This window comes from Typopeltis vanoorti, chromosome 17 (genome assembly GCF_054136105.1).
Source record: "Typopeltis vanoorti isolate ZY-2024b chromosome 17, IOZ_Tvanoo_1.0, whole genome shotgun sequence".
In the NCBI taxonomy this organism is placed as follows: domain Eukaryota; kingdom Metazoa; phylum Arthropoda; class Arachnida; order Uropygi; family Thelyphonidae; genus Typopeltis; species Typopeltis vanoorti.
Genome location: NC_143565.1, coordinates 79844249 through 79872023, shown reverse-complemented (window position 1 = coordinate 79872023; position 27775 = coordinate 79844249). Strand labels below are relative to the sequence as shown.

General features: G+C 34.2%; 1 protein-coding gene and 1 non-coding gene across 2 annotated transcripts; one reads left to right on the top strand and one right to left on the bottom strand.

The window, feature by feature from the left end:
• Nucleotides 1-580: 580 nt before the first annotated feature.
• TRNAS-UGA (transfer RNA serine (anticodon UGA)) lies at nt 581-649 on the top strand. Its single transcript has one exon. It is a non-coding gene; the product is annotated as a tRNA-Ser (tRNA).
• A 14110-nt stretch (nt 650-14759) lies between these two features.
• Nucleotides 14760-24524, bottom strand: LOC150097535 (flavin-containing monooxygenase 5-like). Its single transcript, XM_090407351.1, has 3 exons — nt 24397-24524; nt 17292-17929; nt 14760-16005 (listed from the first exon to the last, which is right to left on the bottom strand). Exons 2-3 carry the CDS (start codon nt 17916-17918, stop codon nt 15040-15042), a joined length of 1593 nt encoding a protein of 530 aa, XP_090263477.1. The 5' UTR covers nt 17919-17929; nt 24397-24524; the 3' UTR covers nt 14760-15039.
• Nucleotides 24525-27775: the final 3251 nt, after the last annotated feature.

Sequence of the window (27775 nt, the reverse complement as noted above, 5' to 3'; positions counted from 1 at the left end):
GTAAAAGTGGAAGAAATTCCATATGTGATCAGGGTACAAAAAATGACTGGGATAGTCATCATCCCAGGACGTCCCCCTGCATGCTTCCGGTGTAAAAAGATTGGCCACCTTAGGAGGCAATGCACTGCCCCCAAATGCGAACAGTGCAAAAAAATTGGTCACGATGAAAAATCATGTCCTGGACTGACCTATGCATCAATGCTGGCGAAACGCACAGCCGTAAACCAGACAAATACGTACGACGAATTTGAAAGAGCCGTCGATGTACAAGAGGAGACCACAGATCATCATTGTGAAGAAGAAAATCCCAGTGGCTTAAATGAAGAAAAAAACGAAGAAGACAAACCACAAAACCCCATCACGAACTCTCTACCAAAACCGGAGGTGCCCCAAGAAGCCTTTCAAGAAGATAATGGTGAAAGGGAGACCAATAAAGTGATGCTAGAAAAAAAAAAAATATATAGCTCAGTGGAAGTGGTGTTTACACTCCTCAGCGCTAGACCGCGCGATGAAAGAGTGTCATGAGTTCGATTCTAGTCGCCGAATAGAGGAATTTTTTTTATGCCATTTTTAAAACGGTGTGTTGGTCTAGTGGTATGATTCTCGCTTTGAGTGTGAGAGGTCCCGGGTTCAAATCCCGGAAGAAACCCAACGGTTTTGCGGGCCTGATTGACCGAGTGGTTAGGTATCCGCTCTCCAGCCAAAAGGCTGCGGGTTCGAATCTCGCCAGGACATGGATGTTTGTGATTGTCTTTGAAATTACTAGTAGTGGTGGTGGTGGTGGTGGGCAGTAGATGGTGTTGATGCAGATGATGCGGTTTGCTGTAGTTGGTGGATTGAGTGGTGAAGACAGAGTTGTGGAGTAGGATAATAATAATAATAATTTCAGCCTTCTATTCCATAAGGGTGTTTTCATGGGCAATGTTGCAGTGAACTGGCTACCCATCGTTTACTCACATTTTTCTAAGGCTGTAACAATATTAACACCTACTGATCGACATTCGTGTACTGTCCTTGCCTGAAACCTGTCGAATCATCTACAATTCTTCTTCTTTCATTCCATTTTCTATTTTTTGTAAAAATATTCATCACTTTGTTTTCCCAGAACCTTCAGTTCTTGGCAAATACACAACAAATTATTATTATTTTCCTTCTTAACCTCTTATCCACGTTGACATTCATGTTAACCTTTTGCAATATATAAAGGTAGCATTTTCAGGAAACTCCTGTTTTGATATACAAACCTTCTCACTATCATTGTAAGACACGCATTTTTATCCATTGTACTCTGAAATATTCATTTTCGGTTTTTGTATTTAATTATATCATACTATTCCTGCATGCATATTCAGTGTTAAAAATTATTATTTGAGTTGGTGGTTTGAATGAAGTTGTTCATCTCGATTTTCGACTAAATCATCTAAGAAAAAAAAAAAGACTAATAACTTTGTTCGACTTTTGCCAGCACTTATAATTCCTACGAATGATACACGAACCAGTCAGACGTGTTTTTCTGGATCTCAATGCAAACTGATATCTTTTAAACCATTTAAAACCAAGGTGCGCCTCTACTTGAGTGTCGCAATAAAGGAAATTTCAAGTATGATTATTGACAACTACAGAAAAGAAATATCCCATTTTTTTTTCAATACTAATCTCTCCACTAACGATAAGCTTTGGTTACTAAAATGTTAACGTCATATGTGAACAGTGCGTTATGAGAGAATAAAAACATCACTGTTGTTTTAAAAATAGTTAAAGATTACTTAGTGAGGTTTTTGTTGTTTTTCAAAATTCTGAAAATTTTAAAAGGAGATTAGAAATTCATTAAAATTAAAAAAAAAAACATTGTTAAGACATGACATAATTCTTAATCAAAAATAAACAAAACAATCCAGTTCAAGGCAGACTGCTGTTGGTTATAGAAATGAAGAACAAATGAAGGCGATTATTACCCTTCAAATCAAATGTTTTGACTTTGAACTAACTTCGAAACTGCATTTTTTTTTGTTTATGGATAAATGTGTGGATTGATTAATTACTTTAATTACGTTAATTATTTCATTCCAATAAATAAAACTAATAAAAAAAATAAGTTCATTTTGAAACGATGGTTTCAGGCAGAACAACCACAGTTTAGTCAGTTATTCGGTTCTATAAAGTAAACGTTGTTTATTTTATAGAAATCCAGCATTGAATTTAATAGACATCAAACATTTTACTAAAGAAGGCAGTTGGCAATCAGGTTTACTAATGCGACAACATATGGCTGTTCTATACATAGGAAGCCACGCATATTGAGAACCATGAAACCATCCCTAAAAGCATCAGAAGAGACTTTTAGGGATGGTTTTATCCTTTCATGCGTATTACCATGTACATGAAAGAATGTTCACATTCTCTTTTCGAACAGAAAAGCATGGTTTTCAACATTCTAACTATTGTAACGATTAAATATCATAGGGAAACCCAGCCTGCCTTTCTTTTATAGTTGGCATTGTTACATAATGTTGCATTCAGTGTGTTCACTGGTATGACGAAATTACGTACGACATTACAAACTGTTATCGATACTGGATCTAGATGACACAGTCTTTTACCGACTTCCTTCATAAATGACTTTTATGTTCATTTAATTCCTTCCTTGAAGGGATGATCATCTACCATAAGAGACAATTTAACTCATTTAAATGGAAGAACTACATTTGAGTTTTAAGTATGCCATTTTTTATGTGATTATGCTTTATAATTTGAAAATATCATTACATAATTGGTTCATGACAACTTAATATGATGTCATAAACTTTAAATTATGCAGACTCACTAATTAGTGTTTATTATGAAAACGTATTGCACGATGAGAAGGGAAACTTTCTTTAATAAAATGGTGCAATTCATTATGCAGAATCCCTCTTGCTACAATTACAACATAGCTTGCTACACTTTCAGAAAGTTTTCTAGGATTCTCGGGGGATTCAGACTAGCTAAAATATATCAAACACTTCACACTCTCAAAAATGAACGAGCTCTTCAGAACACCTGTATGTAGGAAGTTTCGTTTTCTATATAGTTTCTTTCCTAAAAGTAGATCAAATATAGCAGATTCATTAGATTTGTGTCGTATAATGATATCAAGCATAAAGATGAACCATCACAACACTTACTTCTAGTACTTCCAGCTTTTCTGCAGTTGTTACCTAAAATATGTGATAATCAGTAGGTAATGGCCACATCACATGCACTTATTGCAGGCCTAAAGTGGCTTTAGGCCCGTAATATAAATAATATAAATTTCCAGATTATCTAACCCATAGTCAAACTACTGTATAAATGTACGATGTATTTACACCATTTCGTCTGAAGGTTTACATTAAAAATCACATAATGGAATTACATCTGAACCAACAAGCTTTATGTGTTCTCCCCAGTAGGCCTTCTTTTTTTTTTTTTTTTTTTTTTTTTTTGATGAAAGAAAAAACAAAGTAACTGGAATAGGGTTAAATAAAATTATTCGTCTCCGAGTATCATACCAACAGTGAATGATAATTTAAAAATTATAATTCCGTGTTGAAGAAAACTCTCAACCCGACTCTAGCTGGTTGAGAGTTTTTACAGTTTTGGATTCCTCTAAGTACTCAGAGGAATCTAAAATCTAATTTTGGTCTTTAAAATGGCATCATGAGCTATAATAGAAAAGTACACACGCTCTCATAAAAGAGCCCAAAGTTCAAAGTTTGAACTTAGTTCCGATTATCCTTTTTGGCACATCCATAAATGGTATCCACTTGATCGGTATAGCATGTATTAGAGAAGAATTTATTATCTTTTAATGTTTAGGTCTTCCGTTGAACACTGGCTATCACTGCAGATTTGAAAGACCGTGATCTACCAAATGACCAAACTTTAATTCATCCAGATGGTTGAACTGGAGTTTGCTCCGATAATGACCCAGGAAGGATGCTCATGAATTGAAAGAAATGTGTATTCGTAAAATCTAATCCTGTCTACATTAGATTTCATAATGTAGACAGGATTAGAAAATGACCTGTTTATCTCTGTTAAATGCATATTATAAAATACATGATTTTTAGCATTATTAAAAGATAAATAAATAAAAGCAAGTTGAATTTATTAGGAAGATTCGCAAATATACACACTATTTGATTATAAGAGAAAACATGATATGTTAAAAGCATTAAAATGAAAATTAACTGGAGAAAAATATTCAATATTCTGAATACATATTAAATTTAAAATTATTAAATAGTATTAGAAATGTGACAGGGGACAGATCAAAAGGTAAAATAATAATGTTGTGTTTATGATTAGCGTCTTGATGATGTGTTTATCTAATTGTACTTGTTAGTAGTTTTTTAATATTCTCGTTTCACTCATTATTATCTCAATAGCAACTGATTGCAAAACGTTTTACTTTTGGCAATCTGTTGCATTTTTCAATATCAATTAGGCTCAATGGACTTTCTCGTATAAACCAAATGAATGATAAAATATGAAGATCAACCCTCTTATGATATTTATGTAAAATTACTTAAAGTAAGGTTATTGTGTTATGCACTTTTATTATTAATTTAATTTAACAAAAATGACTCATAACTTGTTAATATATAGATCAAATCCTATAACTTTCACCAGCTATAGAAAATATACATTTTTTTAAAGCTCTGATACGGACGTATGTTATTTTGTCAGCTTACTAAATTTTGTTCGCATACTGAAATGTAAACGTGTGATTAATATATGAAAAATACGTTAAAATAGCAGATTATGATTTGGATCATTCTTTTCTTTTCTCTGATTCACATCTTCCATGAAATTGTTTCATGGAAGATATGCATCAGCCACAAATCGTTTTATAAATTGTTCCCTTTCTATTAATTTAATATAATTAATCATAATTTTAAACGTGCGCATCTCACTTAGCTATGAGTTATAAAAGTTCTGGGAGATGCACACATTTATTCCAAGAAAAAGATATAGAGGTTATATAAATTATAAAACTTTAATGCTCCGTGTCTTGGTAATTATATTCTTATAGTTATCCTAGGAATTCTTTGCTACATCTGTATTCTAAGGAAACCATTTACTAGTTTTACTACATTTACAACTTCTCAGTAATGCAAAAAACTGCTTATAATAATTTTACTGAAAAATCAGCATGCAGTAAAAGTGTAGACGACCCTCAAAAATTTGTTTAAAACAAACCAATAAGAAAAGACTTTTCACTTCAGGCTAAGTCATTTAAAAGTTCGAATAAAGATTTCTTCTACAAAGTTATGAACATTAAATACATCAATACGGTAATACCGTGAATGGTCGGTTAGGGATTAGATTATCTTGGAACCGAGCTCATATCAATAAGTTTATTTTAAGGTTTCCACATAATTCATTCATTTCGTATTGTAGGGATTTAGAATGGATTAGATGGTGAGCCAGATGGTAACTGGATTCATATTATTAGCATGTGTGCTTTGGTACTGCTTGCGATGATCGTTATTAAGTTTAGTATAATCGGAACTTGTCTATCTGCGTGTTGTTTAATATCTTTGGGTCTGATCCCATTGCTTTATAGAACTATGTCTGGATTAATTTGATGAACTAGAGAGAGGGTGGCTTCATTCTTTTATGGCTAAGTCATAAAAAATGGCTAAGTCACTTCAGGCTAAGTCATTTAAAAGTTCGAATAAAGATTTCTTCTACAAAGTTATGAACATTAAATACATCAATACGGTAATACCGTGAATGGTCGGTTAGGGATTAGATTATCTTGGAACCGAGCTCATATCAATAAGTTTATTTTAAGGTTTCCACATAATTCATTCATTTCGTATTGTAGGGATTTAGAATGGATTAGATGGTGAGCCAGATGGTAACTGGATTCATATTATTAGCATGTGTGCTTTGGTACTGCTTGCGATGATCGTTATTAAGTTTAGTATAATCGGAACTTGTCTATCTGCGTGTTGTTTAATATCTTTGGGTCTGATCCCATTGCTTTATAGAACTATGTCTGGATTAATTTGATGAACTAGAGAGAGGGTGGCTTCATTCTTTTATGGATACAAACCACAATGTCTGGTTATATTATTTTAGATTTATGAACTCAACTGCTGTTTGAGATAACAAACGTTAAAACTCTATGTTTCGACTTTTAGCTTAAGGTCATCTTCGGGAATATCTATACCTATACTCATGAATGTACGTATATAATCATAAAGGTATGAATATATTCCTGAGGGCATATATATGTGCTTGCTACTTTATATTAATGTATTCAATTATTGGTTGATCTATAGGTATTATATTTGGCCTAGAGTCCTTAAACAATTTGACTCTCCTGTTGACTTTTTAAATTAAAGTTACTTTTATTGTGATTTTCATTATATTTGTTCGTGGAATTAGTGTTAACTGTAGTTTGGTACTCTAGATATAACTATGACCAATACATCTCACATTGGCTACAGCATTAAACTAAAGCTCACAGTCATCTCTCTCTCTCTCTCTCTCTCTCTCTCTCTCTCTCTCTCTCTCTCTCTCTCTCTCTCTCTCTCTCTCTCAATAAAAAGCTAATGGCTACTTAAAGTAGACAAAGTAACTTCATTTAAAAAAATAATAATGAACAGGAGTGCCAAATGCTTAAGGATTCTCCCCAAAATGCACTGGTGTCGAAAACCATGATCCAAAAAAAAGGTTGGGAACTAGTGGTGTAGAGATTAATTTGTTTGTAGTAGTTTCTTTCTGTGCTGTATGATTATTTTCCTTATCCTTGTATTATCAGCTTCTAAACCTGGGTTATTTGAGTGTCACTTTAACTGTTTCTATGGAATATTTTTTTCTTTGTATATGTAAAATGATGTTTTGTGTTATCCAAGGATTTTGGCTTGTTTGTATTTTGATTTTCTTTGTAGCTTTATTATATATTTTTCCAATATGAGAATAATATTTGAAGCACTTATGTTTACCTTTAATTAAAACTATTTAACCGAACTATTTAATTATAATTATATTTAATTCTCTAAAATTTCTAACGCTTATATTGACGCTTATATTCTAACGCTTATATTACAGTTGACCTGTAAATAGCATTTACTGATATAAATGTTATAAATAAATCCTATTTCAATTAAGGGGATATTAAATCCCACATTGTTTTAAAACCGAATAAGAAACTCAAAGATTGGAATCAGAGAGTTTCATGCCGAATATAGTAAACTATAAAAATATCGGCGAATACTAGCGTAGGTTAATGCAAGTAGTCCTAGTACGTAGTACAATACCGGGCAACTCGTTGCAAAGGTGAGTAAAGTTCTGATCGCTATTCTTTGGTATTTTCCATAATGTAAAAACACATTTCCTAGGAAATGCATGCTGTTATTACATTATGGAGGGAGGTCACTACCCAGACCGGTTTCAGCCTTTTTTGAGGCTTCATCAGTGAGTAGCTAGACCAAATTAATACCAAAGGGTATAGCGAAAAGAACTTATATACTCTGCTATACGAGTTGTCCAAAAGGTGTACCCATTAAGTTGCTTAAAATCTTTACTTCAATGTCTTCATAATGTTTAAATTCACAGTTCTTTTCTTTTACTAGTAAATTTTGATTATTTCATCTCCTCGTTGTGCTTGTTCAGAATGTAAGTTTTCAGGAACACACACACGCACACACACACACACACACACACACACACACACACACACACACACACACACACACACACACACACACACACACACACACACACACACACACACACACACACACACACACACATTGGACACTGCGTTAGAGACCTTGACGTATTTAGAAGTCGATTTTTGTAAATTATTACTTCGGCATTAGTAGCTGATACTTCGATTAGAACTATTATATCAGACAATCCCCTATTATAAGTCAATATTTTGGAATATTCTGATGTTTATGTGTAGAATAAAAACTCATTCGTTCTGTATATTTTCATTGTTTTCATGCATTAAGCTAATCAAGAACATGAACTACTGTATTCTGTTCTTATTAAGTCCTTGATGGCACGATGATTATAAGTTGCCGCTTCTCTTTTGCCTGGTACATGGGATTACTTGGCATATGTTCAAATCTCTGCCGACTGGCCTATTCAGTCTGCTGGTTATAATTTTAATATCTCTTGCAATTTTTAAGACTTCTTTCACTCGTAGTTATTATGTAGAATAAAGTCCTCGTATTTTCGTTAAATATTTGTTCATTCGACTTGTCGAAAGGGTCAATGAACAAGAGTAATTAGGCAATGTTATATGCGATCAAGTCCGTTTTCAAGTCATCAACTTTAAAAACTGGAAACAGCACACATACTTGTGTCTCTTATTCTCTTAAGTATATAATTCGTAGTTTTGCCTCAGGTAAAATGAACTGTGCTGATCGCTGTATTTGTTTTTATTACCTGCAGCCATTCTTCACGTTTTGCATTGGACTTGTTTTACTAGATAGATTAAGAATAGGCAAGAACATCTAAAGTGCCGATTTCAAAGGCATTTTGTAAATTCTTTTGGACGACGGATGTAGTGCATTTATTACACTTCATGACTTACCTTACTTCTAATCTTGCTGACTGTTAATATCACAATGTCGTCTGTCGGCTAGGCGAGACTCGAACTTTGAACACAAATAATTTCTAAACGACAGAGCAGATCTTGATAAGTTATACATCAAAGTCTTCAGCTTGTTGAGTAGCACCAATTTGTAACACATTCAGATTAAAATATAAAAGTTACTTTAAAATTCTAGAAATCGAAATAGAGTAAGAACGTAAGTGTTCTTTTATAATTTTTGTAATAATTTATGATAATTGTGATTGTCATCACACTTATCATAAATTATTACAAAAATTGTTAATATAATTGTTTATATAATTTAATATAATTGTTACAATTATATTAAATCAGAAAAATTAAAACAACGCTTTTAATAAAATGTTGCACTGTGTCATATAGTATATACAATACCTATATTTTAAATATCTCCATCGTTCAATGGATGCGTATATCATAAAGATGAAGCACATATTAGCTTCAAAGGGTGCCGACTTATAAATTATTGTTTATTTAAAATATATATTGGCAAATGTTTCATTCAAAACTTAAGAAATGCAAATACAAATTCTGGAAATGTGTGAATGTGTTAATTAGTATTATTAGGAGTACGATGTCATGAGGGGAAACTTCCAGTGTAGCAAACAATTGATATATAAATATGCCACATTGCATTTCGTGTATTAGTGCTGATTCAGCAATTTTTCCACAAAATACAGGTTTTCACTTTCAGCACTACAATAGAAATACATACATTTACGGATTGGATAGAATTTTTTTTCTAAACGAATTATCAAACGAATAATAAATCTGATTGTCAGCGAATGTCCAAAAATCTTGATATACTTAGCACGTGACAGAATTTCTCATTGTGCAATGATAAGGAAAACTTTAGACAGAATAGTACAATCAATTACGCAGCACCTCTCAAGGCTTGCTGATGTTCTGTATGAATAAAGTTTCTTTAATGACCAAACACACTTAAAGTTTTGAAGGAAGTTTTTTTAAGAAATTGATAAAATCTTCTGGGGTGGAAGGATGGGTGAAGCGCAATACATAGCCTCTCCCACTGAAATGTCAACCTCACCTTCCCGTGGTCCATCCGGTTCTAAAAGTACAAACGAGGCACTGGCGACCGAGTATGGGCGGTATAACCTTAACACCCTAACAGAGTAAATGCTGTTAGATCTGCCTGTGCAGAAGCGTTAGGTAGCAGCCCTACCACTGGACTTACCCAGCGACAGGTTAGTAACCTGCCCTGGGGAAATTCAGAATACTTCCAAGTTTCATGCAAAGAAAAGCCGGACGGACTGTCAGGGAAAAGACCACAACCCAGGAAACGGTAAACGAAATTGGAAAAAGGAACACATAATGAAGATTGCTAAATGGAATGTGAGAAGCATTGCACACAAAGAAGAACAACTTGATAAACAACTAAACAAAGCTAACATAAAGATATGTATAGTAACACAAACAAAGAAAAAACAAAAAGGTACAAAAGAAACAAAGAACTATATGCAAATCTATAGTGGGGTAAAAAAAGAAGAAAGAGCAAAAGCAGGTATAATGATTATGGTACATAAATCCCTAAAGAACAATATTGTATATTACAACTATTTGAATGAAAGACTAATAGAAATTAGACTCAAGACATTAAGAGGCCACATAACAATAATTGGTGCATATGCACCAGAAGAGGGAAAAGAAGAAAACAGTAATATATTTTATAAAGAATTACAGAATGCCATAGATAAAACAAACAAAACTGACTATTTACTGCTAGCAGGAGATTTAAATGCCAGAATAGGAAACAAAAAATACAAAACAAACATAAATAAATTTGACGAAGATACATGTAATCAAAAGGTCGCAGATTGCGAGATTTTGTCATTTATAATAATATGAGAATAATGAATTCAATGTTTAAACACAAGGAAATACATAAATATACTTGGTCAGCCAGAGGATACAAATCAGTAATTGACTACGTTATCACACATTTTAAATTAGCGGAGTTAATTTTAGACGTAAGAGCATATCAAGGCTTTGAATTAAACTCTGATCATTATATGGTATCAACAAAAATTCGTTTTAAACCAAAGTGGCTAAAAACACATAGAATTGAAAATTCTTACCAGCCGAGCTACAAAATTTCTTCATTACAGGATCCTCAAGTTAGACAACAATATCAAAAATGCACAAACTTAAAAACAGAAACCACACACGAATCAAGTGACATAGAAGATGAATGGGAAAATTTGAAACAAATTCTCACAAAAGCAGCAACAGATACCTTAGGAATAAAGCACAAATGGATTAGAAAAAGAGGACTACGAGACTGGAACAAAGAAATAGAAAATATAATAAAAACCAAAATGGACAGTTAACAGAAATGGCTAAATTCCAAAACAACAGAAGCAGAAATAGATTATAAAAGAAATAGTGTAATTGCAAAACGAGAAGTAAGGGAAAAACATAGAGAAAGATGGAACAATTTCGTAGCAGAACTAGAAAAGGATTTATTTAAGCCACAACCCAAAACCTATAAAGTAATAAAATACACGAATAAAGAAATAAAAGAAAAGATAAAAATACAAACAATAGATTTAGAAAAATGGGTGACCTATTTCCAAAATCTCTGGACAGATGAGAACAATGAAATAAAATTTTATAAGACAAAGAATGACCTAATAGAAAATATCACAATGTTAGAACTGAAAAATATAATAAAGAAGATGAAAAATAGGAAAACACCAGAAGAAGACAATATAAATATAGAACTATACAAAAATGCAGGTGAAAAATTTAATGAAAGACTTCTGAAATTTTTTAATATGGTTTGCATGTCTGGAAAAAATCCTAACCCTTGAAAACAGCACTGGTTTTCCCAATCTATAAAAAAGGAAATAAAGACAATTGCAATAATTATAGGAGAATTAGCCTGCTGAATACAGGATATAAAATATGTGAAGGAATATTAAAAGAGAAACTAAGCAGCATTGTACAAGACAAATTACTAGATGAACAAAATGGTTTCCGAAAAGGCCGATCCTGCATAGAACCAATTTTTACTTTAAAATTATTAATAGAAAAGAGAAGAGAATTTCAAAAAGAAACACACGTAGCCTTTATTGATTATGCAAAATCCTTTGGCAAAATTAGTAGACAACAATTGTTTAAAATATTAACCGATTTAAACATACAAATCAACTTTTACAATCCATTCAAGATATAATTTAACAATCCATTAAAAAAATAATAGTTAGAACACATCTCAGAATGAAAATATACAGGGTGTTCGGGATAAATTTGACAGTTTCGTAAGGAAAAAGAAAATCTTCTTTGTATCTATTAAATTTAATGAATTGACAAAAAAACATTACAGGCAGAGTTAATTACAATACTATCAACAAGATTTACTCAAAATAACCACCATTAGCATCGATCACAGCTTCAATTCTGCTTCGGAACCTCGAACAAGCTGATGCTACAGTCTCCCTGGGAAGGGCCGCAAAAACTGTTTTAATTTTATCCATTAACTGGACTTTTGTATTACTGGAAGTGCGATTGGTGTCTTTTTCAACTGCGCCCCATACAAAATAATCCATGGGGTTAAGGTCTGGGGAGTTTGGAGGCCAAACATTTGGACTGGTGAAGTCGTAGAAATTTTCAGACAACCATTTTTGACTTTTCCCAGAGGTGTGGCAAGGGGCCGAATCCTGCTGCCATACATACGGCCTACCATTGGCTACCCTTGTTATCCAGGGCTTGACTACAGTTAGCAACTCCACGAACAAAGCCCGAATTCCAATGCCAGGGTTCTTCAACACCTGTTCCTGCAGATTTGCGAGGAATTCTGCTGTACGAACGCAATCAGATCGTCTGCTAGGGATCTTTCTTCTTGCTACATCCTCGTAGTCACCATTGCAAGTCTCTAGTTCATGCCTGATTGTTTTTACTGTATTCAGGGAGCATTGGGCAGCAGTCGTAATATCCTTATTTTGATGGCGGGCACGAATCATCATGATACAAGTTATTCTCTTCCATGATTCAGGTGGGTTCCAGCTATCCATCCTTTCTGACATCTTGTATATGAATGAAGAAGGGTCCAAACTTTTAAATGAAGAGAAGTGTGTGTTAATACATGTAACTTACGGAAAAATATAATTAATTATAAATATGTCAAATTTATCCCGAACACCCTGTATATCAAGAGGTGTACGACAAGGATGTACCCACTCACTTCTGCTTTTCAATATATATATATAAATAAAATATTAACAATCTGGAAGCAGCATAACCCATTTGGTACACAAATTACCCCTCAAATGAAGATAGATACACTACTATTTGCAGATGATCAGATAGTATTAGCTACATCAGAAGATGACTTACAAAGATCATTAAAATCATTAAATGATATCTAAAAGCAATATAATATGACAATATCTAAAGAAGAAACAAAAATAATGGCATTCAAATAAGAAAACCCAATAAGTAAAATAGTGATAGATAATAAAATACTATAGCAAGTAAATACTTTCAGATACTTGGGATGTGATCTATCATACGAAAAAGAAAAAGACATAGACCCTAAAATATCAAACTTTGTCAAAGTAAATGGCATAATAAATAATATATTTAAGCCATCCCTAGTACAAAAACACACTAAAATCAGACTATATAATGTCTTGTCAAAACCAACCCTACTATACGGAAGCGAAACATGAACCATGAAAAGGAAAGATGAAAAACGAATTCAAACAGCAGAAATGAAGTTCCTCAGAAAAATAGCTGCAAGTGGAACCACAAAACAAATGAAGAAATCTTACAATCTCTGAAAATAAAACCAATTAATTACTACATAAGACAGTATAAACAAAAATGGCTAGAACATTTAAATCGAATGGACGACAGCAGACTACCAAAAATATTATACAGATACAAAATAAGTGGAAAAAGAAGAATCGGAAGACCAAGAAAGAGATGGCATGAGATCGGAACAGGCCACTTGACCTAAAATCCGTGTTAGGAAGAAGAAGAGGAAGAAGAAGAAGAGGAAGAAGAAGAAGAGGGAGAAGAAGAAGAGGGAGAAGAAGAAGAGGGAGAAGAAGAAGAGGGAGAAGAAGAAGCGGGAGAAGAAGAAGAGGGAGAAGAAGAAGAGGGAGAAGAAGAACAGGGAGAAGAAGAAGAGGGAGAAGAAGAAGAGGAAGAAGAAGAAGAGGAAGAAGAAGAACAGGGAGAAGAAGAAGAGGGAGAAGAAGAAGGAGATAAACTCTTCTATATAAATTTTGCATTGCGTTTCTACAACAGGATATTCCTATCTGTTATTTCAGCTTGTTTTGAACAGAAATTTTTTATTTCACCATAGATAGACTGATAATTCATAAGTTCTGAATTTAAGAAATATATAATTCAAAATTGCACGGCACATAGCTCCGATATGTTGCAATTTCAAATAAACTTCCCACTAGCGTTTCCAACCTACGCTGCAACTGGTCAGCAGCATATAGATACTCATACCATAAAAATAAAAACATTAGAAAAACAAAAAGCCTATCCCAAAAAAGAATGAGGGAGTTCTTCTATCTATATGCAGGTTGTTCCATTTCCTATATCGTATCTTTCATAAAGCAGTTCGTTATAAACATTTGTAGATGACTCGTTATCAATTATTGATAGGGTTTTCTTCAAATGTTTTTAACAGGAACATTCTAAGTACATGATCTTCAACAAGAACTTTCTAAACATATGACTTGTAATGACCTCTTAACAGAAAAGTTCTATACGTGTGACTGACCGCTGATGAACTCCTTGCCTAAGACTTACGAACGTTTGCTTAAGACGTATGTGGTTACAGTTTTGAGAGTCGATGGTAAAAAGAAGTGTCAAGGTAGGTTTAGTCTATAATTATGAGTGATCTTCCAAGATGTCCGGAAAAATAAGATACGTAATTTTTCTGTCTTCTTCAGTTATGATGGTAAAAAAAAGATCAAACAGTGACAGATGATTTTAAAAGTAAAATTACCCTCTAAACAAACTCAGTATCTGACTACGCCTTAATGCGTTGATCAAAAAAATCCCCGAAAAAAATTAATTAGAAACATACCATCCGTATTAAATACATAAATGTAAATTATAATAAAAATATCATTATATATATAGTTATACGCAAAAGTTATCAAAACTATAAGTATAATAACTTTATTTTCTTTGCTTAAAATATAATTCTTTGCAGTGTTTTTTTTTTCCTGTCTATATAAATTCGAGACCAGAAATAAAATTGCGTAAATGGCAAAATATAATTACAACAACCTGAAAGTATCTTTGCTACTTTTTTTTTATAGCAAAACTCTCAATTTGCAGTAGAAGAATGCTTTTTCAAAGAATACTGTCACCTATAGAACATTTATGGTACTGTTTCAATAATTTTTCAAAAAAAGAATGATATGTAATGATTAAAAATTAAAACAGTAAAGAACTAAAATCATGAACAAAGCCCCGATCCAAGCAACACTTAAAAGTCGGAAGCCTCTGTTTTTGTAAGTTACTGGACGAGTATTTAAAGGAGCCCAAATTCTTTCGTTGGTTTTTAAAATGGCATTACGAGCTCCTTTCCATGCATGTGGTCCACACAGTCGGTAATAATAAGGCACGCACGGTCCAGTTAAACAAGACCAGAATAACTTAGGATCTTTAAGAGTAAGTGTCCAAAGTTTAGGCTTAGCATCGATGATCTCAGCAAGTTCGTCCATGAATGGAATCCAATCGACCTGTACAGTATGCCTTGGAGAAGTAACGTATCTTTTAGCATTCATTTCGTTTTTCTCTTGAATGTTGGCTGTCATGACGGATTTTGAAGGCAAATAAAGTTTCTGATTCATCAGTAGAGCAAACCATCGAGATTGCATTTCGGCAATTGGAAAAATGGCTCCAAGTGGTTGAATTAATCCTATAATGGCCAAAGTGGGATGTTCAAGGTTTGGAGGAAACGCGTATTTGTATAGCTGAACCTTGTTATCTATAGATTGCACAATATCACCAAGAAAAGGAAACGTGATTCGATATCCAGTGGCCAAAATGACCGTGTCTAAATCAGTGACCTGTTTATCCCCGTCGAACAATATTCCGTTCTCTGAAAAGCGTACGACGTCTCCCTTTAGCACTACTGCACCCGCAAGGAGTCGAGATGGTAGAGTGTCGGTAATAGTTGGATGCTGACTTAGTGCTCTATGTTTTGGCTGCAGTTTGTAATGTTGGTGATCGAAGATGGTATTCAAATAATCCTCAAAAAGCGTGCAAACATAATCGTATGGCAAACGTGTCATTATGAGATTATTCCATCGAGAAAATAAATCAAATGGTCTTCCTCTTTTACCTGTACGTGCCCATATCCATGCTCCTCTTCTCGTGCTGAGATAAACCTATTAAAAAAAAAAGTACAGAAGAATTAAATTTGTATATATTTTGCTTATGGATTTGAAGACGCATATTATAAATAATATAATCAAAGCGTAAAACATTTATGTTATTAGTAAATGAATATCTGTGTGTTTGGATCTAATCAGTTGATAATAACAGACACGGAAAATAGCTTACAATAAGCACAAAAAGTTTGAAATAAAAATATTAATAAAATATTCGTTAACAATTCGTTAATTAAATTTTAATAAATCCTGTAACAAGATATATTTATCTAATTTTCACTTCAAAATACGTCGCGTTTTTTTTTCACAGTCGAAATGCGCTTGTCATTAGTTTTAACACTGCTTGTTCAGCAATTACGTTTCTAGGAAGAACAACGAATTGCAAAATGTTTTGCATGTTGTAATTTGTTGTACTTCCCTATATTCCACTACACCAGAAGTTTAAATGTACTCATTTATTCAATGTTTTGAGCTCAATAACCTTTGAAGGTTATTGAAAAGTTATTGTTATCACCTGTATTTGTTTTCCAGTCATATCCATCTAAAAATATATGCTAGACTTACTTATTAGAAATGTCCATGTTTCTTATTCACTAAACCCTATTTGTTCCCGTTACAAAGCATGGGTGCGTGGAAATATGAATTAGACCAAGTCAGCCAGCCAGCTGGATAACATCTTAAGGGTACGGCGAATGAAGAAGATTATACTCAGAAATTGGTTTTTATAGTTTTGATCGGAGATTGGGCAGTTCTTAGATGCAGTATGAACTGTACCTAAGAGTTGGTGATTTCAATATTGAAAGGGAAACGTCACCACTCATCTAAGACGAGCTGGTCTATTTTTCCTTCGATAGGATTTTTTGTTTTCTTCTGTATAGAGTTTCTAACTTTACAGAATGGGCTGCATTGTTTAATATGCGGTGTTCCAAATTAAAAACAGTACAACCTGATTCTTCTAGGTTATGAATATGAACGATTTGAACAATACAGAGTACAGTTTACTTAATTTAAAAAATAAAATAATGATGCAAAATGTATTACAATAATTTAAAGAAATGTGAGAATTTAAAAATAATATGATTCATTGAAAAAATTAAAATCGCAGAGGATGAAGTATTGCCTGGATTTTTGCATTTTTTTTCAAAAAGATTACCGATTTATTTAGGATTTATCGATGATTGATTACTTCAGGCACAATATTCCATCATCTTAAAAAGTTTTCGCGAGATTTAAAAAGAAAAAAATAATAAAGAATTTTTCCAAAAAATGCAAACCCAAATCACCTTTTTGCAAACATAGCTGTACTCCACTGCAGCATCTACAGCCGAGTTTCCGATGCCAACCACGGCCACTTTCTTTCCTTCATATCCGTCGGCATTCTTGCAACTATGGGTGTGGAAGACTTTCCCCTTAAACTCATCTATTCCTGGAAATTTGGGAATGTGTGGATAAACGTGATGTCCAACGCATACCATCACTCCATCAAAGGTGTCTTCGGTAATTTTTCCATCCTTTGTGTCCTTTGTTGTTACCACCCACCTTCCCGTGGTCTTGTAATCTTCTGCAGGTGTTACTTTCACTACATCTTGGTTGTATTTAATATGACGCAGCAAATCAAATTTTTCTGCATACATACGAAAGTATTCTATGATCATGGTGTTATGCATGTAGTTTGGATATTCTGGAGGAGGAGGAAAGTCAGTAAAAGCACTTTTTTCTTTGCTTGTATTGATAATAGTTGACCTCATGACCGACGGAATCCCTTCCTCATCTTGATTCCTGTATCGCCAGAGACCACCCCAGTTATCAGTCCTTTCGTAACACACCACGTCAATTCCTTCTTCTTTGCACGACTTCATGGCCGCCAGACCACTCGATCCGCCTCCGATTACTGCAACAATTTTGCTCATGGTGAGAAATCCTAAGGAGAGAAAAAAGAATTCTTACAAACATACACATGATGTGTGTGTTTTCGTATCAGTTTAGAGAAAATGACACTTTATATTTGATTAAAATATCATCTCCAATTCTATACTTTACTATTTACGACCAGTTAAGAATAAAATATAAAATGATAGATAAAAAAGAGTTTTTTATCTGTCATTCACATACGCGCGCTCGCGCACGCACGCACGCACGCACACACACACACACACACACACACACACACACACACACACACACACACAGAGTTCACCCACCTAGTACTTATTATTTCTAGCATAATAATTCATTACAAAACAAAGATCAGAGAATGGTTTCAGGAGTATGAAGGTAACCTTACCTCACTGGCCTATCAGTCACCCAATGGAGATCTATGAAATTCACTCTAATAAAAACTGATTTTTTTGCGAGACAGCATTCCTGTAAAACGCATTCTGCACTTTGTCGAATCTGAATTACTACAAGTGTCACAGATTTCAAAAATTCGGAAGGATTATAAGCAGCTAAGGCTATGTGGCCAGTATATTAAGCCTCTAAATATTTGTATCTAGCAGGTTTGCCTGTTTTTCCGGATGAAAAACCCGAAGGGAAATTCGTATCACCTCCGTATTGAGACCGGTTAACACAGTTGAGCATAAACATGATTACAGTAATTTCCTAGGTGTATAGTAAAAGTAGCTGGAGGTCTCTACTGCGGATTAATGTCAATTAGCCCAAATAACTCATCATCACTCTGTTAGCGGATCTTTACATCAAACAAATTTGGGAAACAGAAATTTTATTTCTGTTTGTATTAAATGCATATCAAATTTATTATTTGAAGGATTTCTTCAATAGACCACGGGGACTGAAAATCTCTTTAGCATTTTAAGCAGGCTATAAATACACTGATTACAGTGATACTAATTCATGGCACTATGAATATCGCTTTCCAGAACTTTAAAACACATTTAATATAACGGAAATGAATTGTTTTGTTAGCAAATAAGTATTTAAATTACGTAAACACAAAACAGAATGCATTATATATTTATGATTAACTCCATGAGTTTTAATATATACATAATGGTGTAGTCTGTGGTTTGGATGGAGAGATGTGCGCTCTTGTAATTATTCCTTGGACTTTTCGTGTTACGTAATAATAATAATAATAATAATAATAATAATAATAATGAAGCATACTCTGTTTTACTTCGTGCAAAAATAGTTTAGTCTTTAGCAAACAATGCAAAGCGCCATCTCACAAAAATGGCTCTGAAAAATGCAAGAAATTAAACAAAAATGAACAGATATGAGAGTATTATAAGTTTATTGTAAAAGCAAATATCTAGTAAGGTAAAAAAAAAACAACAACAACAACATATTTCATTGTTTCTCTTTTATATTCAAGTTTCGTGCTAAATTGAGAAACTTCAATGGGAGAACTGAAATGCAGTTATAAGCGCTCAAGACCTCTGTTTCATAACTAGTTCGATAAAATTCTCAAGGTTATTTCGCCTTTTTTTTAAAAATGTAAAACGCTACACCAGTGAAAAAAATACTAAGTGATGCAATATCCGGATATTCGTTCTGTTCTTTCTCTTAACATTCGCATACTGTTTTCTTTTAAATGTTTCATGCCAAAGTGTACTCATACTTTTGATTATAAGAAAGACGATTTTCTCTATATAAGAATAATTTGCTCTTTTATAAATTAAGAAATGTAAATATAAGGGAAAAAAACTGTATTTTTGTAAGGAACTTGTATCCATCTTCCTTTACGTATTCCTAATAGTCTCTCATAGCATGCAGCTTGGCTTATATAAACCTAAGTGAGTAATTGTAGATGCATTTGGTTAATCCTGTCTCCAAAATCTTCTATATGCTTATTTGTATATTTTTTGAATAAAAACATATATCGATATATACTTTTGCAGAAGGAAAAAAAACAAAGTTTCCAAATGGAAATTCATGTTTGATATGAGAATGTATTATTCACCTTTATCCTTTCATTCTCACATCCTAGATGGAATCTAGGAAAACATTTCAATTTATAATATTACAAATAATAAACTCACATAACTGTTCTAGAAATAAGTCACTTTAATACAAATATTCACTCACTAAATTCAAACCCGTCCTAAATACTTCAAGACTCGTATTCTCTGCGAATTTTTATCGACAATTTAACGAGCGACGAATGGTTATAATTCAGACTTTTCAATGTTATGTTTGAGTGAAGATCTGCCAAAATATCTTTTTCATTCAGCATTTTTTGTAAAAATGCTGAATGAAACTGTTCTCTAAAACTGTTCCAAAACTCACAATAACACAAAATCTTTCAGTTCATATATATGCGTTGAACATATCAAAGCAGTTCTTTTCAATTCTTTGGATCCGAAGAATTGAAAAGTGTTTCATTCTTGTTTCAATCTATGTTCTTGAAGTGCTGCACAAGGTCGCAGTTTTAATATAATAGATAAATAAGTATTTCTTAATATTCGACCTCGGGAAAGCCAATGAACTTCTCATGTAGATAATTAATAATTGGCGTATAATAATAAATAAACCGAAAAACTACCGTGGAATAACTTTATTACCCATAGCTCTGAAACTTTACAATAAAATGATTCTTAATCGTATAGCACCTTATATTTTTCTTATATTATTAAAGAAACATCAAGCGGGATTCCTAAAGAACATAAGCACATCAGAACACATTCACAGTGAAAGAAGATTATTGGATGGTTCTAAAGACAAGAATAATACTTCTCTTATCCTCAATTTCATAGACTTTACAAAGGCATTTGATTCCATTAGTAGAATTAACTTTATTATTATTATTGTTATTATTATTATTATTATTATTATTATTATTATTATTATTAAGAGAGAGAGAGAGAGAGAGAGAGAGACCTCCAGGGAGTCAGAAACTCATCGAAGGAGGCCACACTACACATACCAGCTGTCATACTTATTCTTGAATTCATTCACACTGCTTGCACTCACAACATCCAATGGCAATCCATTCCGATCACACACCACCCTATGAGAAAAACATTTAGTCCTCACTCCCTGCTTAGGGCCTTCATTCTCAGCTTCCAAGGATGCCAACTCGTCCTTTCCCCACCCTCCATAAACTGAAAAATTCCATCAACTGAAATCCTGTATGACCCTTTCAGAAGTTTGTAAGTCTCAATCATATCACCCCTCTTTCTCCCGTTTGCTTGTGTCTGCAGTCTACAAATTCTCAATCAAATTCTCAAACTCAGTATTCCACAATCCTGATATCGTTTTTAACACTCTCCTTTGTAATGTCTCCAATACATCAGAATCACAACGGACACCAGGAGACCAGACCTGCGCACAATAGTCCAAGTGAGGTTTTATCAAGGCCTTATAAAGAGGCAAAATAACAACCTTATCTTTACATTCTTTTCAGCATTGCAATTATCTTTTGAGTTGTATTTGCAATCTTTGCCACATGGCCACCGAACTTCAACTTCCTATCTATTAACACTCCAAGATCCCTAGCCTCATCACTTTCTTCTAGCCTAATCCCACGACATTGGGTATCTGATCACTCCGAAGTGAATGACTTTACATTTACTGACATTGAACTGACATACCACATACTGACATACCCATTTTCCATACCACAATTCCAGCCTATTCAAATCATTCTGCAAGTATTGCATATCAGCAGCATTCCTGATTACCCTACCTATCTTTGCATCATCAGCAAGTAGCTGTAGGACGCTTGCCAAATCCTTCCCAATATCATTAACGTACAGATTGAATAACATTGGACCCAGGCTTTGTGGATCTTTGTGATACACCACTAGTTACCTTAAATCTTGCAAACTCACATCTGTCGTATACCACTTTTGATATCTGTTAGTCAGCCATCCTCTTATCCATGCTCATATTCTATAACCTAGACCGATTTTCTCCAATTTATGCAGCAGTCTTCCATGCTGTATTCTGTCAAAAGCTTTAGCAAAATCCAAAAGTATTATGGAGTATCCATTCCCCCTGTCTAGTTAAGCGTTAACATTGTTATAGAATGTGAGTAAGTTGCCGAAACATGACCTTACCTTAGTAAACCAATGTCGTTCATTGCAAAGTAGAGATTCATTGTCAACCCATTTCGGAATGCGAGCCCTAACCAACTTTTCCAAAATCTTCACCACCACTCCTGAGATACTATTCCTAACAAAATTATTGAAGCAAATGCAGCACCTTATTAATATTTTCCCGCTCGTATTCTTGTCAATAGAGAATTGACAGAAAAATTTGCTATAACAACAGGAGTTCTACAAGGAGACATCCTGGCTCCCTTTCTCTTTATAATTACCCTAGACTACATTTTCAGGATGGTTGTCAGTGACGTCAGCTATGCAGACGATATAGTATTAATAGATTCATCTTTATCCAAGTCGCGCAACAACACTTTGACTCCTAATATTATCCCACATGTATCCAACATGCAAGGCATAACAAGTCTTCTCCTATGTTTTTATTTATTTATTTTGCAAAGCGAAATCAGAAATATCAAAAAAGGACACTTTAATGTTAATCCATTTGCATTACTCGTAGGCGTATGCGGCATCAATTTTTTTTAATTTTAAATAGTTTTCTTTTCTTTTTTTAAATCAGCCTTTTAAGTTTCGATAGAACCATAGGCACTATTAGATAAAATCTCCGAAAAAAACAAAACAAAAAAAAACATTCTGGACAAATCATCTTCACGAGTGAATCTAAATGCCATCTAAGAAGATTGTTATCTGCGTTTCTTTCTTTTTAATTTTAGAGAATGTTGTGAAGACCTGAGATTTCGTCTTTATTCGTGTTTTGTATCGTATTTTATTTTTTAAGTGTTTCGGTGATGGAAAGTGTGCGGGTTTGCCCATGAACTTTGTGGTAAGTATTGCCAATCATTTAAAAATTCTATGCAATTAAACTGATACCGATAGAGAAATTAACGAAGTTTATCCCACACCTTTAAAAGGATATTCCATAGGAAACTGGATAAACTGCCCAAAGATTGGAATAATTTACTTAATTAGTCACTAAATATATTATTCAATAAAGTCTATATTATAATGACTGCTTTATTAAAGTAATTTAAATATTTAAAATAAGAAATAAAAGAATAAAATAAAGTACACAATAACGTATAAAGTATTTTTTATTTTAATGAAAAAAATCTGTTCCGTTCAAGTTACTGTGATCATCTCATAACTTTAAAGTAACTGTTCGGTTTTAACATTATAAATGGATGTTCGTGAAGAATAAGGCGCATATATTTAATATATCAAATCAAATATATCAAAATCATTATAAGGCATTCTGACCTGAGATGTGAACAGTACTGTTCTAATGATAATTATGAATGAACTATAACAGAATGTTATATGATGCCTTCGGATTATGCGGATATTTTTGTGGATAGTCAGTATGTACTTAACGTATTATTGCCTCCAGCGCACAGTCAAATAAATCTCTTTCTGCTGTACATCGATTAGAAAAAAAGTAAAAAGTGTAAATAGACGCAAATCGACCAGAGAATATACGCATTTAACAAACAAAAAGTACTTTTATTGAGCAGTATTATGGCGTACTATGAGGATGGTAGCACGCGTGATGCAGATAGACAATTAAGTAGAGCAGATGATGGAACATGGTATAAGGTATAACTTATAGCGATGAGTACTTAGACTCCATGGAGATACCACGTAATGATAATGCTAGATCTCCAGAAGAAAAACATGGCTGTTCGATTCTAGTCTCTGACTACAGGAACTTTTTCTAGGCATTTTTTTTTCAAACGTTTACTATCAGATTTAATACCACTTACCTTCATTAATGTGATCCATATAGATGATGAATAACAGGGATACAATGCAAATTCGTTTCTTACACTCGATTTAACATGAAACCTGATTTATAGACTGAAATATAAACTATGTATTGCTTGAGTTTCCCCTTTACACGATATTTTGAACAGGTCTTCTCTTGGCATCTTGTCACATGCTTCTTCTAGATCTACAAAACTTAAATTCAGATCCTTGATCATTCCATGATCACTGAACTATTTATCTTAAAGTGAAAATCTGATACTGAAGGACTGAACTCAATTTGTACTTTTTCAAGCTTTCCTTTCTCAATTGTTCATGGCCTTTTCTCAAGTGTATAACTTACATATATCAAGGACACTCGGTAGAGAAATTCCCCTGTAACAATCGCATTCTACTATTCCCATGAGAGCTCTACCCCTGTCATCTGGAATTCGACCTTGTTATCAGACTTTATAAACTGTCGTTCACAGTATTGCCTGACTGCGCTAAACGTTAGAACTAATTATGTTTATCATTACTTTGTATGAAAAGGCTGCCAATTCTTAAACTAAAGCATTTATGTAAATTTACATTTGTTAACTGAATCAAATCTATAAACACTTACCTTTCCACGAAAACAACAAAATGAATTTGACCTTCAGAGACTATTTTAAGTGTCTACACTCCCGCTTCTCTCGCTGATAATGCAGACATGGTGTAAGCGGATGACCGAGTGTTGTGTGTGCATTCCTGGTTAGGACAAGTTGATTTCGCCTCCAGAGGGTTACGAAAACTTCCGTATCCCTGTTACGAAAGCGCGACCAAGTAAATTTTCCACTACGCATGCTCATAATTTGCTGTGGCAGTCGTGATTGCTATTCCCTAACACGCATACACACACACACTGTCTCTTTATTCAGCTCAATGAACAGACACTGATAAATGTATAATGCGTTTTTTCTTACCGTTTCATGAACATTTGAATATTCTTAATACATAAATATCTTAAGGGCATTGACCTGAGAGAAATTCTTTTTTACGTAGAACAAAACCTGTATTTGAATTTTAAGTATTGATCATTTGACTGATTATTAGATCATAAAAGTGAAGCATATTTCTTCCTATAAATGTAAAAAAAAAATTTGCTAATTTATCTAATGTCATTAACAACAACATAACGTGTGTTTATTAGCCTTCAAGGTGTTCATTGTTACTACAAGCAGATCATTAACAGAAGCTAGTAAATCTACAGTACGAGATACGTGTTGTTGGAGCAACTACTCCCTCTATACGCCATTTTGAAAATTACAAATTATTTGCACAGTGGAAGAAGATGAATCCCTAAAATCAGTGATTATTGATTTTAGTGAATATCAGGGGCGAATTCTGCTTGCTGTGCAAGCTCATTAATTGAGAAAGAAGTACTATTTATTTGTTAATAAATGCATGCATTTATAAGCATTCCATTTAGGCTTTTATTTTTGTAGACAGAAGACGTCTTAAGCTTGCGCGGCAATAATTGAGCTTTGCGTTGTGTATCGAAGGCCAATGCTTGCTCGTTTAGTCGAAGCTGCCTTGGCTTGCTAGGAGCTTCCAGGTCCTCGCTACAGCACTGTGATTTCATGCGCGCGCATAGTCAATTCTGCTCCCTTCACGTCATCTTATCCTGTTGCTTAAACACAAGACCATACGCAGGGAAAGTAGCTCTAGCCAGTGAGCTTCAGCCAGCCTTTACAAGTGTGCGTGTTGCTTGGGAAAATTAAGTTACAACCAACTTTTTTATGATGATGTTATTGACCAGTTCATAAAGAAGAACCGTAGTAGAATTTGTATTCAAGTAACTAAATTGAAAAAGATAGAATATCATTTGTAAAATAAATATAAAATAAAAAGAAAATACTTGGGATAGAAAAGTTGCTATATTCACTTGACTTTTTTTTTTTTTTTTTTTTTTGTAATTATCAGCTATATACGCGATGTACAGTCATCGAAGATAGCCCTCTTGTTATTGTAAACTTCAGTTGGCGAACTCAACTCTACCCTGAGTGTCGAGTCTTCAAAATTCGAATCATCAGAACTCAAGGATAATCGCCTACCAGTCCGGAACTCGGGGGGGGGGGGGGGTTGGTCGCCGTAGACGCCAGGGGGGGAGGAATCCCCCCTTTCTAGTCTTCAAAATTCCAGTCATCAGAATTCAAGGATAACCGGCGTACCAGTCCGGAACTCGGGGAGTTGGGCGCCGTAGGCGCCAGGGGAGAGTTGGGGGGAAGAGCCCCTCTCCCTTTTGAAGCCTTAACACTCATCATAATTCAAGGAGAACCGGCTATCAACCCGGAACACAGGGGGGGGGGGTGCCGTAGGTGCCATAGGGGAGTAGCCCTCTAGTGTGTGTATATATATATATATATATATATATATATATATATATATATATATATATATATATATATATATATTCTGTCCATTACCATTTGTATCTTTTAATGACTGTCACAATGCCATTTACATGGGTCTGAATTCTAATCCAAGTATTGCGCTTTCTGTCTTGAATGGTAATGCCAAACAGCGATCTCTTAATTTTTTATTTTCACGGTAGTCTTAATTTCCCACTCAATTTCCATGTCATGATGAAAGTATTACAGTTGTCGATTTTCTTTTTCTTTTAAGGCCGACTAATATGCCCCTGTCTACTAATCTCTCTCTCTCTCTCTATCTCTCTACTAATGTTTTGTTATCTATCTCTAGTGCTAATATATCTACCTGGCTACCTCAACATCCGCATCTCGTACTGGCTGTCTTCCTTCTCCAGAGTTCCACTGATGAGGTATATGGGGATAATGAGGTATTTGCTGTTATTTTAGCAGAAACTTAACATAAATAGTTATCTAGCCGAGAGAATATTAGATATTTTTTGAGTAAATGCATTTGAGATGTAATTTCTAGCATAATGCCACTAATATAGCCTGATTGGCCGAGTGAACAGCGTATCCGTTCTCCAGCCAAAAGGCTGCGGGTTCGAATCCGCCGTGGGCATGGATTGTTTATGATTGTCTGTGGAAATACCAGTGGTGGTCAGCGGCAGATGGCGTTGGCGTAGTTGCGGTCAGTTGGTGATTGAATGGTGGAGACGGAGTTGTAGAGTAGGTGCGATCCTAATTCACTATCTCTTAGTTTTGTTAAAGTTCGGATATCCTTTCAGATTTTTCAGACTTTCACATCCAACTTGTCCTGGCATGAATATATTACATCTATGTCCTCCTTGTACTCAAAGGAGCTTGGTATTATTTTTATTCAAAACACTGTCTCTTTTGCTCAGCTGCTAACACTTTACCTTAAATGCCACAACAACAACAACAACAACATTCAAAGGTTGGTCTGATTTGGGAATTCCCCAGAGATCCATGGGAATTCTTGAATGTATGCATAGGGCATCCATGTAATGGGTGGTCCGTCTCTTGCAGGCCCCAGTAGCTCCCTCATAGGCGCTCTGTTTCTACATTGAACTTTTTTTTTCCGTAATTGCTTGGGCGTTGTCACCTAGTCTGGCCGCTACCATTCCTCCTTTCTTCCGGTCATGTGGGAACTAGGCAAGTTGCTGATCAACATCCGTACACATCCGACTCCAAATATATCGAGGCAACTTATCTTCTTTCATTCCATCCATCTATCTCTGTTCTTTGGAACAAACCTCCCATACTGTCCTTTAGTATTGCTGTAACTTTTGACTTGGAGTAGTATTTATGACATTTTCTGTCCTTGCGCCAATAAACCTCTAACCAACCAATCCCATACTGCTTGCATTTACTTGGTACAACTCTACCTACTTTTTTCAAGAAATTTTTAATCGGTTTCTTGTTCTCCTTGGCAACTTACCCACGTGTCACTGTTGTGTTATAGTGATGTCTCTCGTATGGTTAACGGTCCTGACTCGGTGGATTGGACCTCTGGTTGTTTATCCCGTTGTCGGATCCGAAAAAGAAATTGCATAAATTTTGGATGTTTAG